At 43.2% G+C, this 19,961-nt stretch overlaps 1 protein-coding gene across 2 annotated transcripts in view; it reads left to right on the plus strand.

Annotated features, from left to right (window-relative positions):
• The window catches only part of CLRN1 (clarin 1), a 62,939-nt gene that overhangs the window by 28,622 nt on the left and 14,356 nt on the right, over window positions 1-19,961 (plus strand). The window contains exons 3-6 of one of the 2 annotated variants that reach the window (XM_037524641.1): window positions 5,175-5,214; window positions 6,793-6,809; window positions 13,650-13,695; window positions 15,707-15,757. The exons of the other annotated variant lie outside the window; for it this stretch is intronic. Coding sequence (XP_037380538.1) covers window positions 5,175-5,214; window positions 6,793-6,809; window positions 13,650-13,695; window positions 15,707-15,757 — 154 coding nt within the window. The remainder of the gene's footprint in view (window positions 1-5,174; window positions 5,215-6,792; window positions 6,810-13,649; window positions 13,696-15,706; window positions 15,758-19,961) is intronic. 2 annotated transcript variants of the gene reach the window in all.

A 19,961-nucleotide genomic window follows, 5' to 3' on the forward strand; every position in this document is an offset into this window, starting at 1 on the left:
AAAGTTAATCCTGTATGGGATTAACTCAGGACATCACTTCCCCCTAACATAAGTACTTTAAATATCCCCTAACAGTCCCTTTGTATTTGTAATATTTCTACTGAAAAGTCCACTGATAGTCTTATTGGTGTGTCTTTATAGATGGCATTTTTTTCTCTTGATGTTTTCTAATAGTTTGTTCCAGTTGTTGGTTTTCGACAGCTTTATTATTTTGTGTTTTGGTGTGTTTGGTACTATTTGGAACTTATCAGGCCTCTCAGATCATAATGTCTGTTTGTTTCCCAGATTGAGATAGTTTTCAGAAGTTAGTTTTTAAATATACTTTTTTTCTAAAGATTTATATATTTATTTATACAAGAACTGGGGTACAGGCCAGATGCACGGGAGCGTGAGAGGATTCACCAGAAACAGAGCGGGGAACAGAACAGGCAGACTGATGAAATACACTGCTGAGGGGAGCAGCGGGCACGACAGGAGAGGTCTGTGGTGCCATGTGGAACCCTCGCTGGCCGGCTGGGATTGCACAGGTGCTGCAGAGGCTGCGGACAGCTTCACAGCGCGGCGCTCAACTGCCTGCGCCACCAGGGGAGGCCTTAAATATACTTTTTATGTCTTTCTCTTCTCCTTCTGGGAGCACCATTGTTGTGCCAGCATGCACAGGGCAGGTTCACTATCCATTTGGGCAGATGGATAAAGGAGAGTTCCTCAGTCTTCAGTGGATTTTTTAGGCTTTAATGCTCTCTCAGGAAACCAGGTACACAGGCACACCAGGCAGGAGGCTGGCATGCACAGGTCTGGCAGGGGGTACTGGGAGGCAGCTAGATAACTGAGCTTCCAGCCCCCCACAAATCTTTACCCTCTTTCTCTGGGCTCTCTCTGGAGTTCTCTCTCATGTTTTCTCAGGGTTTTGCCTTTTCTGTAGTCATACCCCCTGTCCTCTCACTGTCGCCGCAGTGCAACTTCTGCCCCCCTTTTAAGCTCAAGTTTGCACACTTATACACGCACACATACCCATACTCAAGGTGTCTACAGTCAGGCGTGCACACCCCACGTCCACAAGCCTTCTGCATCAAGTTCACAGATTACAGCCACTGAGGCTAGTGGCGTATAAAGCCTGATTAATTCATTTACCCTACACCCAAGATACGGATGTTGTTTTTTTTTAATTCATCCCAAAGTGCTTTTATACTATTTTCAAAATTTTTATTCTTTTTTCTCCTGTGTTGTTTTATTTGCCTATTTTCCAACATTGTTTTTTCCAAGCTTATTTTTTTTTTTTTGCTTCAGCATTTGTAGTATCTTCTTCTGTCTCCTCATTTTAAATTTTTATCTATTGCAATAGGGATAGACTTTTAGATTATTGCCTTTGCACCTGCTGAAACACTCAGAGAACTGGTACCAGCAGGGATAGTACATTATAGTGCAAACAGGCACAGGGCACAGGGTGGGCACGCAGGTTGATTGTGGAATCAAGCAAACGGATAAAGAATCTTAGATCCTAGTTGGTAGATTTGATAGGCCTTTAATGCTGAATCAGGGAACTGGGTATAGGCAGATTAGCAGGAGCAGAGAGGCAGGATCTCTGGCAATATTGGCTTGCTCTCTCTGGTTTCTCACTGACCTCTCTCTCTCTTTCCCTCTCTCTCTCTCACTCAATGATCTCGCCCTTGATGATCTCCACATGGGCATCTGCACTTATAGGTCCGTGCACCCTGTGCTCTCTGACTTTTGGGCCCGAGTGCCCATAATTACAGGTATGTGTGCCCTGTGCTCATGCTGTTTGGCCCTTGTCCATGAGTGCCCCATGCTCATGCTCCCAAGCACTTTTTGCATCAACGGGTCATCACTGGTGGGCAATGAAAACTGGGAGGCAAGCAAGGCTGCAGGTGGCAGCCATAGAGGCTAGTGGTAGGAGATGAAAAAGAGCCTGAGTAACTCCATTTTCCCTACCTAAGTATAAAGGAGGACTGGGACAGTAGGGCACCAAAGGATCACTTTCAGTATGTCAGGAATTCAAATTAACTACTATGCTGTAGGTACTAAAGTTGTTTGTTGGGTGTAGGGCAAATGAAGATGCTCAGGCTTTTACACTGCTGGCCTCTGTGGCTATCACCTGCGACCTTAAATGCAGAAGGTTCTTGGGAGCATGGGCTTGGGGCATTGTTAGGGCAGGACAGGCCACAGTGCAGGTTTTCTGATCCAGCAGACTGGGTAAAGGAGGAGTCAGTGGCTTCTGCAGGTCTTTTATTGGGATTTACCAGGCATCCAGGCATGTGGCAGGCAGAGGTGCTGGGGGGCCGGGAGGCTGGCAGGCCTCCCAGCCCCCAGCAAGTCTGCACTCTATCTGGGCTCTCCGGCCTTCTCTGCTTCTCTCTCTGCTTCTGCTACTTCTTTCTCGGCTTCTCTTTCAGCTTCTACTGGAGTCCCCACGACGCTGCCCTAAAAAAGCATGGTCTTAGCCCAGGTGAATCACATCTACCTATGCCCACACCCTATTCCAGGTGCCCGCCATCAGGCATGCATTCAGGACCGTAAGGATCCATCATCTATCCTGATAGCGGGAGGGCAGAAAAGCCTGACATTTTTCCTTACCCTACAGGCATGCAGCCTGATGGTGGACATCTGGAGTATAGTATGGGCGTGTGTAAGTGAGAATACCTGAGCCGAGACACCGAGGCTATAGGGGCGGCCTCACACAGGGGACAGGAACAGCTATGTTAGAGAGCAGCTATGGTGGAAGAGCTAAGAGAGAATATCAGAGCGAGTGCAGAGAGAATAGATTCGGCTGGGACTGGGAGGTTTGCCAACCTCTTGGTCCCCTGGCCCCCCTACAATGTCAACTGAGGAGAAACCATGATAGGGCATGAGACTGAAAACACCAGAGAGTGGTCAGAGAAAGAGCACAGAGGGCTGGGAGGGTAGGGGCGCTCGGTTGTCTGCCTGACTCCCAGCACCCCCTGCCCAGTCCGTGCCTGCCTCCTCGCATGCCAGCCTCCCTGCCTGGTGTGCCTGGTTGTCTCACTACAAATGGTATAGGATGATCATTAAAAACCTGAAAAGTCATGAGGACTCCAGGGCTCTCCTTTACCCATCTCCCGAATCAATAGAGAACCAGCCTTCTGCATGTTTGCCCCAACACTGGGGATCCTTTACCCATCTCCCGAATCAATAGAGAACCAGCCTTCTGCATGTTTGCCCCAACACTGGGGATCCACAGTTTTCCCTTCTTTTAGACCAGCTCCTCAGTCTTAGTGCCTCTTATATTGTCATGTCCACTTACATTCTAGGTTATTTTTGAGACTAGATGCAGTGTTTGGCATATATTTTAGTCAGTATGGGGTCATGGGCCAGGAGTTGTTCTCTCTTTTTTTTTTTTTTTCCAGCACAGAGCCTTATCTTGGTGTGTTTACTCCTGCTACAAACAGGTGCTTGAGCTCTAGTTATTCAAGAGTTCTTTTGTTGATTTGTTTTAGCCCTGGGGTGGGAGGTGTGGCAGGTAGTAGTGTGTCCATGAGGAAACACAGACGATCTTACTTGTTTCTTCTCAAGATTCAGGCTCCAGCTGTTCTGTGTTGAGAGCCTCCAGCTCAAGTAATCCTTGCTTTGCATACCTAACCCTGCAGCTCTCCAACAGCTCACCCTCTGACCCTGGTATTAGTGTGTGCCCAAGTCAACAACTCTACAGGACTCTACAGCAGTGATGGTTGCTCCTCCCTCTTGTGGGTGGTAGTCCTATTAGCACTCTGAACAAAGTTCCCTTGAAGTGTTTGCTAACCCTTTCTGCTGGACCATTGCCCCTGGTGTGTGCTGTAGCCATTCATTTTGTCCCCGATGGGTTTTTTGGTTTTGTTCTGCTGCAATCTATTTGTGGTTATCTGGGGAAGATGAAACCCAGCATCTTTACCGTCATCTTGCTGGACTCCCCCAGAAGTGTTTTAAATAACTGACTGTGTTATAGAGTTGTGCAGATACATCCGTCAGTATGGACTGGCTTATGTTTTAATAAGAAATAAGTTCAAATATCATAAGCATAAATCAACAAAGATTTATTTCTTGCTTCTGGTACATATTTAGAGATTAATTCTAGGTCCATTCAATCATGCAGCCACAATCTGCAATGTTGCCAGTTATTTTAACAGAGAAAAAGAGTTATGGAGGATCTCATACTGGCTACTCAATTCTATGATCCAGAACTGATATCTTCCACTTCCACTTTTTTTTTTAAAGATTTATTTATTTATTTATTTATACAAGCACTGGGTACAGTCAGAAGTGCGGGAGGGTGAGAGAATTCACCAGAGCCAGAGCGGGGAGCAGAGCAGGCAGAAGGACCGAAGTACACTGCTGAGGGGAGCAGGGGGCGGCAGGAGAGGTCTGCGCGCCATGTGGGACCCTCCTCCGGTGGCCGGGGAGCAGCTGGGGATGGAACCGGCGCTGCATGGGCTACGGGCAGCTTCGCAACCCAGCACTCAACCGCTATGCTACTGGGGAGGCCCCTCCACTCCCATTTTAACAGCCAAAGTATGTTACCTGGCTACTTCAGATGGGCCATAGTGTGCAATCGTACCATGAGCCCAAATGGGAAATACCAGATGGTTCAACAGCACCAATTACTATCAAATTACTGTATTGTTCAGAAAGCTGCAATAGGAGAGTTACTTTATGTCAGGACAAGGCACAAGTAAATCATAAAATTTCTTAAGAATGACTTGGAGTTTGCCAGATGGCATTGAAGAAGCAATTTTGAGCAAAGGGACAGCATTAGCAAATGTATGAATTGCCTACTGTGCCATGGTTACAGAGGTCATGTGAGAGCGAGGAGGAGAAAGATAAGGCCAGAGAGGAAGGCAATGACTAGAATGTGAGAACTTTGCTGATTGGGGCATTTAATTTTATCTTGTAAATAGTAGGAAGTCATTTGAGGTTGTTAAGCAGGTATGTGAAAAGATAGATGATGGGCTGTGTAGGTAAATGAAATGAGAAATCAGTCTTTTTTCCACCCTCCTACAGCCAGTGTGGATGCCTGGGCCTGAGGGGTATGGGCCCTGGGAATTCATGCCTGTGATTGTGGGCACCCGGGCCTGAGAGCATGGGACACCTGGGATTGCACATGTGTAAGTGCAGGCATGTAGGGTAAATAGTTTCCAGGCTTTTCTGCCCTCCCCCTCCATTAGGATTGCCTTGCCTGATGGGGGTACCTGCAGTTGTTACATTGTTGTAAGGTGTCTTGTTTACTTCTGTGGGCCATGGGATGAGTATTGAGATATTGGTGGAGAGAAACAGAAGCAGGAGAGAAGCAGAAGCAGGAGAGAAGCAAGAGAGAGGCAGGAGAGAAGCAAGAGAGAGGCAGGAGAGAAAAGGGGAGAAAGGAGAGAGAGAAGCCCAGAGTGAAGACTTGCCAGGGGCTTGGAGGCCTGCTGGCCTCCTGGCCCTCTGGCACCCCTGCCTGCCATGTACCTGGTTGCTGCACTACATGTAAAAGTTCAATAAAAGCCTGAGAAAGCCATCAAGGGCTCCAGGCCTCCTCCTTTACCCGGTTTGCTTGGATCATCAGAAAACCAGCTCAGTGGCCATCCTGCCCCTACAAGGCACCGGTGCTGAGAGGCCAGGGATAAAAGGGCATCATTGCTCTGGGACAGGCCTTCATCTGCTGCTCTGGGAGGACCACTCGGATGTGAGACTACAGACTACACAAGAAAGAATGCCAGAGAGAGAGAGAGAGAGAGAGAGAGAGAGAGAGTGTGCGTAGTAGAGGGCCCCCTGCCTGCCCTACCTGCCCAGCCTGTGCCTGCCTCCTTAAAGGCCTATAAAATCACCAAAGGTTCCAGGATGCGCTTACCCTTCTGCCCGAATGGACAGTGAATCTGCCCTGGTCATGGTTGCACTAGAAATTTGAAGGAGACCAAATGAGAGGAGGGGATAACAGTCAGGAGCCTCTTCCAATATATTGGAATCCAAATTGAAGCACTGTCAGATGGGTAGGAAAGAGGGGAAATAGTTCCAAATAATCAGAATCAAAAATCAATATCACTTAGTGACAGAGGATGAACCCCAGATTTCTGCCAGACAGATGGTTGTTACTGTTCACTGAGATAAGAAATACAGAAGGAGAGTGTTTAGAGGGAAAATAAAATTATTCTTGGTTATGCTTAATGCAGTTTAACTCATGGGCATTAAGAGCTATCCATCAGTTACACAGATTTGGAGGTCAAGAGAGAGACCTGTGGGAGAGGTCAGGAAGTGGGAATCAGCACATTCCAGGTGATAGTTAAAGCTGTAAAAGAAAATGAGGTTTTCCAGGAAGAGGAATCAAATGAGAAAGTGATAAATATGTGTCCTAGAAAACATCAACACTTATGGTAGAGGAGGAGATTGAGAGGGAGGAACAGTGAGCTGGAAGGGGACAAATTGAAGGGAAACCATGTCTTGTGCCAGCATGCACAGGGCAGGTGCACTGTCAATTTGGGTAAACAGATAAAAGAGAGGCCTGGAGCTCTCGGTGGATTTTTCAGGCTTTAATGCTCTTGCAGGGAACCAGGTACACGGGCACACCAGGCAGGGAGGCTGGCATGCAAGGAGGCAGGCATGGTCTGGGCAAGAGGTGCTGGGAGGCAGGCAGGCAACCAATAACCCCAGTCCTCACCACCCCCGCCAAGCCCAGTGAATCCATGCACTTTCTCTGGCCTCGTGTCTATTCTTGGTCTCGTGTCCTCTCATGGTCTCTCCTTAGAGGATGCCATCCTTTTATCCTGGCTCCTCTGGGCCCAGGTTTCCACAATCATAGGTGTATAGGCCCTGTACCCAAGCCTGTCAGCCCCCCATGAATCTCTGTGCTCTGTCATGGCCTTTCTCTGGCCTCTCTAGTCTCTTCGGAATTCTCAGCCTTGTGTTATCTTGTGGTCTCACCTCAGAGTGTTACTCCAGCCGTGCCCCCATTTCTGCCTTTGTCCTCACCTCACAGGTGTGAGCATTTACACAGGTAGGATCCATAAAAAGATTAAGGCAAGACAGTAGTTAGAGTTTTCCTAAGGCCAGGTTGGTGGGGGGGAGGGGTGGTGGCAGTGTGTGTAGAATGAGAAGATCCTGACTATGACACTATGCTGAGGGGACAGAATAGTAGGGAGACACACCCCGGTGGGGCAGCGGTTGAGCGCTGGGCTGCGAAGCTGCCTGCAGCCTCTGCAGCGCCAGCTTGATCCCCGGCCACCAGGCAATGGTCCCGCATGGCACAGCAGACCTCTCCTGCCGTGCCCGCTGCTCCTCTCAGCAGTGTACTTCGTCAGTCTGCCTGTTCTGTTCCCCCTTCTGGCTCTGGTGAATTCTCTCACCCTCCTGCACTTCTGAGTGTACCCAGTGCTTGTATAAATGAATAAATAAATCTAAAAAAAAAAAAAGAATGAACAGTAGGGAGGCAAAGACTTAAGATAGGAGAGGCAGTTAATTGGTCCAGAAAGGACCCACAGAGATGAAAAAGAATGAGGTTGGGAACATAGGGAGAAGTCTAAGTCTTGGTCAGAGGAAAAAAATTTCCACAAAGAATGAAGGAAAGCTTGGGCCAGGACCAAAGAGAAGGACGGCAATGGGGGACTGAAAAGTTGAGGGAATTCCCTGATAGCTTCTGTTTTCTCTATGAACTGTAAGAATTTACTTCATGAGATGTCTTGGAGACTTTTTTAAGGCAGGTACATAAGACTAAGAGAAATGAGAGAAATGGAGGTGGGGGGTATGATAGGTGCTTAAGAGTATGTATGTGTGTGGGTGGATGAGGGAGGGTACTTGGATCTGAAAAGGATCAAGAGAGTTTTGGAAAGACTAGAAAAGGCTTTGTGGAATGGCAGACCCACAGATCAAAGGGGGTCACTATCTAAACAGGAAAGTGGGGATATAGAGGGGCCTCCCTGGTGGCGCAAGGGGTTAAGATGCAACCTATGAAGCTATTCACAGCCACTGCAGCACGAGTTCAATCCCTGGCCAGGGAGCTACACACGTGGTGCAGCAGACCTCTCCTGACTCACCTGCTGCTCCCCTCAGCAGTGTATTTCAGTCAATCTTCCTGTTCTGTTCCCCACTCTGTCTCAGTGAATCCTCTCACCCCCACACCTCTGGCCTGTACCCCAGTTCTTGTATGAATAAATAAATAAATCTTTAAAAAAAAAGAAAGTGGGGGGTATAGAGACAAGGGGCATACTCCAAAGAGTCATTTCTACTCTCCCCTTCCCAATGATTGCATGTATATAAATTTTCTATAGAATCCTTATGGCTGAGTTTTCACTCCAAGTCAATAACTTATGACTAACTCAGCTCTAGTTCAGTAGAGCGAACTATAGTCACCAGGGTGACAGCCTGTCTCTGTGCACTAAGTGAGATATAGAACGTGGGTTTCTTCCTCTCCCCTTCTGCTGACTGCAGTATCTTCCATTTAAATGTTAGGAGAGTGAACCAACAATTAGCTCTAACTAGTTCTAACCAACAACTAGTGCTAACCCTATTTCTGGTCATCTTATCTATCTCCCAGTCATCTTGCCTAAAAAAAGAGTTTTGTTGTGTTCAGATTTGAGATGAATTCTTTAATGAAGTTCCAGAATTTAACCCTGTTAATTAAAAGCAGTCAGTTTCCATATAGCATGTTGACAACCTCCCAACTATGTTGGATTAACATTTTTCTTTTAATAAAGAGAGTTAAAATTCCATTCCAGTTACCAGTTCTCAGATCTTTCAACTTCTAAAATAAACCAAAAAAAAAAAAAACCCCGAAAAAACCCACATTGGCTCTATCATTCCTCTGGCTACTCTTCTATTTTATCTCCATTGTCCCAGATTCTCTCCAAAATCTTTCAATTCGACTTATACCAGCCCCCGAAATAGCTCACATTCATGTCAATATTGACCACCAACTCAATGGACAAATTCTAGTTCTTAACCAGACACTCCCAACTCACTTAATACTGCCAATCCCCCACTTCTCCGACTGTGGATTCACTAAATGGACTGTAGATTCCTCGTCTTCCTTCCCTGTTCACAAACATGGCACTAATTTCCTTCCATCTGAAATGACAGCATGTTTGTGTGCTGATGGGTCTGACCTAATAAACGGGGATATGATGATTTGGCAGTAAGAAGAGGGAATTTCTCAGCAGTGTTGTTGAGGAAGTGACAGGATGGACCAGGAACAGTGGTAAAATTGACCTTAGATAGGGGCACCCAGAGTGAACCTCTGTTGAGAACCTACTATGTGTTATGGACGTCAGTACACCGATGTTCTTGAATCTTCACAAGTTTGAGAGAATGTCTTATTTTTCATGTAAAGAAATCAAGGTTTAAGGCATTTACAGAGTTAGAAATGAAGCTGGAATGTGAATTTCCTCCAAATTCAATTACCTGACACTTTCCCAGTTTGCCCCATTGAGCACAGGGTCTCATTTTCTAGAGAGGCAAACAGGGGCCCATTAACCCCCACAGTGGAATAGAACCTGGGTCCCTGACTCTTCACCCAGTGCCCCCTTTCTTCTGTATATTATGATCTTCCTTTTCCATGTCAAATTGTCACCCTTGCTGAGACATCTCTCACATCTGGAAGACCCAACTCATTCCTCACCTTGTTCTTTCTACTCATTTTTGGTTTGTTAGGTTTATTGAGGTATAATTTACATAGACTAAAATTTGATCTTGTTAGGTACACAGGCCTATGCATTTTGACTAATATATGGTAGCATGTGAACCTCACAACAGTCAAGACAGAATATGTCTGTCCCTGCCTCCCATTTTCCCTTGTGCCCCTTTGTGTTGAATCGCCTCTCCCCACCCCACTGTGGGCTATCACTGTTTGTTTTTGTCCTTATCACTTTGCTTTTTCTAAAATGTCACATGTATGGAATCATATGCAGTATTTTGTGCGTTTAATTTATTTCATTAGCATAATGCATTTCAGATCCACCCATGTTATTGTGTTAAAGTCTGTTCCTTTTTATTACTAAGTAGTATTTTATTATATGGATGGGCCACACTTTGTTTATCCATTCACAAGTGATGGATATTTAGGTTGCATTAAATTTGGGCAAATATGAATAAAGCCACTGTAAACATTTGTATGCACAAAAGAATTTTTGTGTGGACATATCTTATTAATTCTCTTAAGCAAGCATCTAGGAAGTGGGATTGCCAGGTCACATGCTATGGCTATGATTAGCTTTCTAAGTGCTGAAATAATTGGATATTCATATGCAAAAAAAATTAATTTTGGGGCCTCCCTGTGGTGCAGCGGTTGAGCGCTGGGTTGCGAAGCTGCCTGCAGCCTCTGCAGCGCCTGTTCGATCCCCGGCTGCTCCCCGGCCACCAGAGGAGGGTCCCACATGGCGCGCAGACCTCTCCTGCCGCCCGCTGCTCCCCTCAGCAGTGTACTTCGGTCCTTCTGCCTGCTCTGCTCCCCGCTCTGGCTCTGGTGAATTCTCTCACCCTCCCGCGCTTCTGACTGTACCCAGTGCTTGTATAAATAAATAAATAAATCTTAAAAAAAAAAAATTTAAAAAAAAAAATTAATTTTGCCTTATTAAAAGAAAACCTCAATGTGGATTGTAGACTTAAACTAAAACTAAAAAAACTTCTAGATAAAAACATAGGAGACCTTGCCTTTCACAAGGACTCCTTAGATTTGGCATCAAAAACATGAAACATAAAGGAAGATATTTGAGAAATTGAACTTCATAAAAATAAGAGCTGCTTTTCAAAAGACACTAAGAATGAAAAGACAAGTCACAGATTAGAGAAAATATTTGTGACTTACTTATCTGATAAAGTATGTTTGTATCAGCATGCAAGGGTTCTCAAAACTCAATGACAGAACTAAAATTAATCCAATAAAAATACACAAAAGATATAAACAAAAACTTCATGTGAAAAGATCTATGAAAGGTAAATAAATTCACAAAATATATGCTCAACATCATTACTCATTTGGAAAATACAAATTAAAACTACAATGATATATACTGCACACCTATTAAATGATGACAGTTTTATTTTTTTTTTACTTTGAAACTTATTTATTTTTTACATCATTCTTCATTTTTACACAATATTTGCTCACCCCCACCCCCTCAGGTGTAGTCCCCATAGAGTTTCCTTCACCAATGTACTGGTGTACCATCACCTCAGTCCCCGTGTTTGTTTGTTTCTTTCTTTCTTTCTTTCCCTCCCTCCCTCCCTCCCTCCCTGCGATCTCTCTTCCCCCTCCTCCCCTGCAGTATGTCTCTATAGGGTAAATGGTTAGGTAAATGGTTTTTAAGCTTTTCTGCCCTCCCACCATTAGGATTGCCCTGTCTGATAGGGCACATGTAGTTGTTACATTGTTGCAAACTATCTTAATTACCTCTGTGGGTCATGGGAGGGGTATTGAGATAGTCACCATGAGAAGCAAAAGTAGGAGAGAGGCAGGAGGGAGAAGGGGTGAAAGAAACCAGAGAAGCCCAGAGTGAAGACTTGCAGGGGAGCTTGGAGGCCTCATGGCCTCCTGGCCCCCTGGCACTCCTGCCTGCCAGGTACCTGGTTGCTGCGATGCATGTAAAGCTCAATAAAAGCCTGAGAAAGCCACTGAGGGCTCTAAGACTCTGCTTTACCAGTCTGCCGGGTCATAGATAACCTGCTCAGTGGCCATCTGCCACTAGTCTCTGATTTATAATTGTCTGTTTTTGCTTTGTTGTGTTTTGTACTGTTATTATTTTGTTTACACTGATGTCTTATTTGGTTCCCCTATATTCCTGCTTTTTTTTTCTGGCTTATTTCATTGAGCATAATTCCTTCTAGTTCCATCCACGTTGCTGTGAATGGCAGGAGTTTATCTTTTTTGATTGCTGAATAATAGTCCATTGTGTATATATGCCACATCTTCTTGATCCAGTCATCTATTTTTGGGCATTTGGGTTGTTTCCAGGTTTTACCTATAGTAAATAGTGCTGCAGTAAGCATAGAGGTACAGGTGTTCTTTTGAATCAATGTTTTTGTGTCCTTTGGGTAGATCCCTAGGAGTGGAATTGCCGGGTCATATGATAGCTCCATTTTTAGTAGACTGAGGAAACTTCAGACAGCTTTCCATAGTGGTTGGACTAGTTTGCACTCCCACCAGCAATGTAGGAGAGTTTAAATGATGACAATTTTAAAAAGCTACCAAGTGCTGGCAAGGACTTGGAACAGCTGACTCTTACACATTTCTGGTGGGAAGGTGAAATGGTACAGTCACTTTGGAGAGCACTGGGCAGTTTCTTAAAAATGCAGGAGTTGTGGTGACAATGGATAGGAGTTGATTGTCAAGGGGACGTCTTTGGAATGGTGGGATTGTTCTGTATCTCGATTGTGGTGGTGGTTACATGACTTTATGTCAAAACTCAGAACTATACGCTCAAAAGGGGGAAATTTTTTACTTTGTTAATTTTACTTTAATACTAAAAATGGAGGGAAAAAGTCAAATCAAGGACAGTGCTGTGCAACCCTCCCAGGCAGGTAGATTCATTGTCAGTTCCCACAGATGAAAAGAAAATTTGGGACATTTAGTGGATTTTGCAGGCCTTTAATGCTGAGCTAGGGGTGCCAGATATACACAGACAGGCAGAGCAATAGAGACTTCAACACTGAGGCAGAACAGCAATTCCACTGCCCAGTCCCCTCTACACTGTTAAGTGCCCATAGCCACACAAATGATACAGTGTTGCAAATATAAGGCCCATCTAGAGAAGGAATGGCAGAAAATAGCATTTCAAGGTACAGGCTGACTGGTGCGTGAATTACAAAAACTAGCCTGATTTTCTCATTACCCCTCTTCCAGCAATGCCACTGTGAAGTTACTTAACTTCTCTGCGCCACAGTTTTTTTTTTTTTTTTTAATATTTACACCACCCTATAATGTAAGAATTTAACATATTGATTTATGTAATATGCGTGAAGTACCTAAAATAGAAAGTGCTATACAGGTATTGGTGGTTACTTTTTACTCTTATTATTATTACTTGTATATTGTTCTTTGAATAAATTTGATAATGAAATAATAGCAAGAAAAGCACAATTAAGGTTTTGGGGTAATTTAAGGATGAAGAGACCTAGTTCAATAAATTGGCTCATAGAGGGATTGGAAGAAATCAGAGATACAAGAGTGAAAAAGAAGAGAGACCAATTCTGAACACTCAGGTCATTCCTGTGCAACTAATGTGGCATCAGCTGCCAACTTTAATCAGTAACTCTCCTGCATTTGTCAACAGCTAATCAAGTAATTGCTGGAGGCCAGAGGCACTTGTTGGATTAATGACAGCCCCTCCACAGATCAAAATGTTTAAGTCTTTTCTATGTGTTGTTATCCTAAACCTAAAAGAACAGAAAGACCAAAAAAGTGTGTCACATAGCTACATAATATCCAACATCATTGAAGTGACACCGCCCAATATTTGTTTGAATGCTTGGCTCATGCTTCAGCCAAGGAAAATTGATATTAGTGTTTGTTTGTGTAGGGTAAGTGATTTTCAGGCTTTTCTGCTCTACACCATTAGGATTGCCCTGCCTGATGGGGCACCTGCATTTGTTACATTGTTATAGTTGTATTGTTTACTTCTGTGGGCCATGGCTGGCATAACCAGTTACTTGCCAAGAGAAGCAGAGGCAGGAGAGAGGCAAGAGAGAGAGGGGAGAAGAGAAGGCCAGAGAACCCAGCCAGGGGCCTAGGAGGCCTTATGGCCTCCTTGGCCCCCTGGCACCCCTGCGTGCCGTGTACCTGGCTGTGCTGAGAAAGCCACTGAGGGCTCCAGGACTCCTCCTTTACTCATCCAGTCTGCTCAGATCATAGAAAACCTGCTCAGTGGCCCATCCCGCCACTACAGTTGGAAAGGGGAGAGTTGTCACCAGAGTTCTGACTGAGCACTACAGGTGCAGAGAACTTACACCAGAAAAAGAAACTTGATAAAATGTAAGTATGATATATAGATTACTATTCTGCTGGACAACTTCGTACAAAAATAGTAATTTTAAGAGACTTAAGAGTTAAAATGTTCCAGTCCTCCCTAGTGGCGCAGGCGGTTGAGCGCCACACTGTGAAGCTGTCTGCAACCTCTGCAGCGAGAATTCCACATGGCGCGGCAGACCTCTTCCTTCTCGCCCACTGCTCCCCACAGCAGTGTATTTCGATCATTTTGCCTGTTCTGTTCTGGTGAATCCTCTCACCCTCCCACGCATCTGGCCTGTATCCTGGTTCTTATATAAATAAACAAATCTTTTTTAAAAAAGTTAAAATGTTCCACATGACAATTTATTTATTTCCAGAGGCAAACCGGTACAAATTCTTTCTGTATGTGTTTCAATTTGGTAACAAGCCTCCTCCTATTCAGGCAGGCTTTATCCACCTACCCTTTTAAAGATGGGGTTGCCACCTCTTTTACAGGTGGGAAGATAAGTGGAAAAAGGGTTTTTGATGAATGCTAATAATAACCAAGGCAAAGGAAGACCAAGTGCACAAAGAGCAGGTTAGATTAGTTGAGCTGTCTCAGCAGTTGGAAGCTCTCTAGGGCCGGCAAGCTTCGTATAAGATCAGCTGATTCATGAGTGTTTCCCCAGAAACAGAGAGGGCCACGTGGTCACTGACAACAGAGGTTTTACACTTGTGAACTTTTATACCCACTTTGTCATTACTCCATTCTTTCAAACAGAGCTGGGGAATTTTAAAATTTTGTTTCTTACCCATTGACCTATCTATCCATCCACTCATATCCTTCCTAATTGTTAAGAACTTTTAAATACATAGCCACAATACCATCACCATAACAACAAAATCAATAGTAGTTAATATTAGATATTAGATATTATTTTCCCTAGTTATTTCAAAAATGTCTCTTATAAATTTTTTATTCAACTCACAAAGCATATCCACAAGCAATACCCATATGTTGCATTTGGTTGATAAGTCTCAAGTTTCTTTTAATCTAGAACAGGCATAGGAATTTTTATGTCTTCATTCATCCTACCATTTAAAAAAGTATTATATTTATTGAATAGATATACTTGCAGGGACGTGAAAAGTAAATCCCAACAGTATGGAAAGTTCATAATGAAATATCTCCCAGGGTCCCTCCCAAGAAGCACTGTGTGTGTCCTTCCAGAATTAGTCTCTGCGGATACAAGGATGTCTGTCCCTGAGGCTGTTGTCTCATGGTTTTAAAGAGGGAGAACTTGAGTTCAAATCTGTGTCACTTACTTAGTAAACATCTTGGACTTGCTCCATCACCTTTGAACTACGGTTTTTTTCCTCCAGTAAGTGGGACTAATAATAGTACCTAGCTCATTAGGGCTGTTGAGAGAATTAAATCAGATATGTACTTAATTATCTGTTAGTGTATATAGTCCTCTTTGACATTTCCCCAAGTGGCAAACTAATGCATATTTCTCTTTATTTGGTTTGAGTTTTCATCTAACATTTTGATGATCATTCCATAGATAGTCTTACAGATTTGCTTCGTTTTTTGTAATTATTGACTAACATTCCATTGTATGTATATACTACTGCTTGCTATATAAATCACTTCCTACCTTTTTGCTACCAAAAAAACTGATACTACAATGACTTATTCTTGTAATATTGTATTGGATTAATGTGAAAAAATATCTGTAAGATAAACTCCTAGAAGCAAGGGCTGAACTAAAGGGAATGTACATTTTAATGCTTATAGGGAACATTCAGCTGCCTCAAGGGAGGTCGTGCCACATTACACTCTGGTCCCCTTTTCTCTAGGCACTAGCTAACATGATATTATCCTCAGGATGCAAATTATCTGTCAGTTCTCGTGAGGAGGGTATCCCTAGCTAATAGTACTAAGCATGTCTTATATATGTGTCCATGCATGTAGTTAGTTATATTGATCAGCAGTGAAGAGTTTGTTTTGAACCCATGTAACTCCCTCTTCTGGTCACTTTCTGACAAGTGGCCAGACATAGAGCACTGTGGCCATGGACATTTGCACAGTTTTGGCCATGAGACAGGCTTTTGGACAAATGTGTGTAGCATTTGTAGGCTGACCACTTCCACTCCTTGGGACATTCTTTTCCCTTGGCCTCCCCATCATTAGGGGGGGGTTATGGCCCCATGGCTCTTTCTCAGCCCTCCTCTAATAATGATTCTCCAAGGGTAATAGCCATTCCCCTGGCTTTAAACATCAGGGCCAGGTTTAGGTTGAGGCCACTGAGGCAATTAAGTCATAGAATGTAAGGAGACATTCCCCTTCAGGCTTATATAAGTGCAGGGCTGGAATCTAGAGTGACTGTCTTTTTAGATTTTGCACCCTAGGTACTTTGCTTGCCTCATCCTAGTACTGCCTTATTAAATACACCCACCTTCTTCCTGGACCTCCAGATAGAGAAAACCTATTTGAAATTTCTACTCAGAGGCCTTAAAACACTTCTCAAATTTAACATATCTAAAACAGAACTCTTGCAATGCACACATACAAGGGCAACTCATTTACAATACACAGTGGAGCAAAAAGTTTCTTCAACAAATGGTGTTGGTAAAAGTGGTCAACCACATGCAAAGCATGAAATTAGACCACTGCTTAATACCATACAAAAAAGTCAATTCAAAATGGATTAAAAACTTGCATGTAAGTCCTGAAACCAAAAAATTCATAGAAGACAACATAGGTAATATGCTCTTGACACCTAAGAGATGTCTCTGGGGATTCCACTCCAATGGCAAAAAAGTGGGACTACATCATATTAAAATCTTCTGCACAGTGAAAGAAACTATCATCAAAGCAAAAAGACATTCTAGAGATTGGGTGAAGATAGTTGCATGTATCTAACAAGGGGTTAATATCCAAAATGTGAAAAAAAATCATACAATTCAACAACAAAAAGCAATGTAATTAAAAAATGATCAGAGGATCTGACTAGACATTTCTCCATAGAAGACATGCTGATGGCCAATAGGCACATGAAAACATGTTCATCATCTCATTATTAGAGAAATGCAAATCAAAACAATTAGATATCACCTCATAACTGTGAGAATGGCTATGATAAAAAAGACAAAAATCAAGTGCTGGACAGGCTGAAAAGGAAAGGGAACCTTTGTAAACCGCCAGTGGAAATGTAAATTAGTGCAGTCACTATGGAAAACTGGAAAAAATTAAAAATAGAAATTCCATCTGATTCAGTTATCCTATTTCTGGGTAGCTACCTGAAAAATATGACACCACTAATTCAAAGAGATATGTGCAACCCCATTTTCGTCACAGCATTATTTACATAGCCAGAAATTGGAAACCTAAGTGCCCATGAATAAAAGATTGGACAAAGAAGATATATATACACACAAGCGTGCACGCACACACACACACACACACACTGTAATGTTATTCATGGAATTATAATTATAAACAGATGAAATTCTGCATGGATGGACCTAGAGGGTATTATGCTTAGTGAGATTAGCCAAAGAAAGATAAACACTATGATTTTACTGATGTGGAACATAAAGAAAAAAAACAAATGAAATAATAAGACAAAAGTAAATGTTTAGATCATCAGACCAAGTTTGTGGTTACCAGAAGGGAAGAGGGAAGGCCAGAGTGTAAATTGGGTAAAAGTGGCCAATTCTGAAAGTGGAATTCTAGAGGTGAGTTTATATGAATGTTGATGTATGATGCACACCAGAAACCTATATGATGTATAAACCTGTTACTTCAACTTAAAAAGTAAAACTACAGTCTTCTAGGAGAAATAATTAAATTGTTGGGGCCTCCCTGGTGGCACAAGGGGTTAAGACACAACCTATGGAGCCCTCCACAGCCACTGCAGCACCCGAATTCTATACCCCCTAGGGAGCAACCCACATGGTACAGCAGACCTCTCCTGTCTCGCCTGCTACTCCCCTCAGCAGTGTACTTCAGTCAAACTGCCTGTACTGTTCCCCACTCTGTCTCAGGTGAATCCTCTCACCCCACCCCCTCACCTCTGCCTGTACTCCAGTTCTTGTATGCATAAATAAATAAATCTTTTAAAAAAAAGAAAAAAAAATTAAAACAGTTTTTATAGCACTTCCCATCCCCATGCCCAATCCTGTTCTTTTCACTTTCTATCTCAGTTAATAGCATCATCATTCATTCAACTGCTCAGGCCAAAAAAAATCTAGGAATTTGGTTCCTTCCTTTCAATAAGTCATTGTCTTCTACCTCCAAGATGTATTCCAAATTTGACAACCTCTTACTACCTCTTACAACCTCTGCTGTTACTACCTTAGGCCAGACCCCTATCCCTCGCCCCTGGAAATTGCTGTGCTAGGCCTCCCTGCTTCTCATTTGCCTCCTCCCTCTCCCCATTGTTGTCAACACAAGCAGCAGAGAGCACTTTTAACATCATTACGATGTGCTACTTGTCTACTTTAAACCAATGCATTTAGACTAAAAACCAAACTCCTTACCATGGTTATTGAATCAGGATTTAGTGGGTACAAGGATCTGATCCCAGTATATAGCCCCCTCAACTCACCAGGCTGTACCTTGTTGGCTTGCTACTGCCTCAACTGGCTTGTTCCTTTTACCTGGATGCTTTTCCCAGCTGAACTTTGCAGGGCACCTCCTTCTTATGGGTGTCATTTTTTTCTGACCAACCCCACACAATCACCCACTTGCTCAAAATCCCACTATCCTGTTTTATTTCTCCACAGCTTTATCACTATCTAAAAATTATTTATTGTTATTGTTGCAAAATAGCATCCTCATAGCCCAGGAACATAAAACAAAATTTTATTATTTCAGCTGAACAATTATCGATTGGGTCCATAATACAGTTGCATTCAAATAGCAGCTGAGGTATAGTTATCTGGACTTTTCTGGGCTCGACAGCCAAGACACATACTGCTGGTACTCCTCTGGGTGGCCTCCCTCTCTAGCAGAGTGGCCTGAATTTCCAATGGTAGCACAAACTGTAACAGGTAGCTGAAGCTAAAGACGGGTGGAATTGCTGAAGATTCCAAAAACACTGAAGTCCCGAATGCTGAATCCCAAACACTCAAGCTTGAAAGCTTCACCCCAAGTATGGAAATCCCGGGTGGCTGCTTCTTGCAGTCCCTTATGTTACTTATCAGAGTCCCCACCCCAAATGCCATACTTTGTTCACATTTTCCATGGGACTGTCTATCCACATCTGCTACCCCCTCCAGGGAACACCACCTGTAATGGTTTTTGGCTTCAGCCACTGGTTACAAAACCTCAATGAGAAAAATGAAATAACTGGTCCTCTTGTAGGCTGGACTTAGGTCTGAAATGGTAAACTGCTGCTGCTATATTCAGATGTCAGAGTAGTCATAGGCTAGCCCAGTTTCAAGGGGACTGAGAAATAAATTCTACCTCCTAAAAGGGAAGTGACTTGTGTAAAAGGAGGGAAAATATTGATGTAGCTATCTTTGGAGATGAGCTATCACAAGTATTTGTTTACTCATTGTCTATTGACACCCATTAAATTATAAGCTCCACAATGGGGCTCTTGTCTATCTTGTCTTAGGCCTCTTTTTTCCAGAACATAGAACAATGCCTAGTACATAGTAGGTGCTCAGTAAAGATACTAAGCACTTGATAAATGTTTGGGAAACTAAAATAGACTGAACTAAACCTCTCCACATTGGTCTTGCTGGGTTTGCTGATGCTCAGCTGCTGATGCCTCGCCAGATACGAGAAACCCTACATTTATAAAGTATTTCATTTCTTCTGCAAACAAGGAAAACTTGCCCTGAAACAAAATCTAGAAATAGATCTGGTGAGTTTTCTAAATGGAAAATATTTCTTGTATCACCAGAAATTATTTTCCCACAGCTTGTGCTACATCAAAATATTGAAGTTGAAAATATCCCATTTTTTAATATTGGTGTGGGTTAGAAATAATTTTTTTGCAGCAAAGAAAATATAAAAGCCTCCTGATGTTTGCTCTCCCCTAGATATCCC

This window comes from Talpa occidentalis, unplaced genomic scaffold, assembly GCF_014898055.3.
Source record: "Talpa occidentalis isolate TD23 unplaced genomic scaffold, MPIMG_talOcc4v2.1 talOcc4.4, whole genome shotgun sequence".
NCBI classification, from domain to species: Eukaryota; Metazoa; Chordata; class Mammalia; order Eulipotyphla; family Talpidae; genus Talpa; species Talpa occidentalis.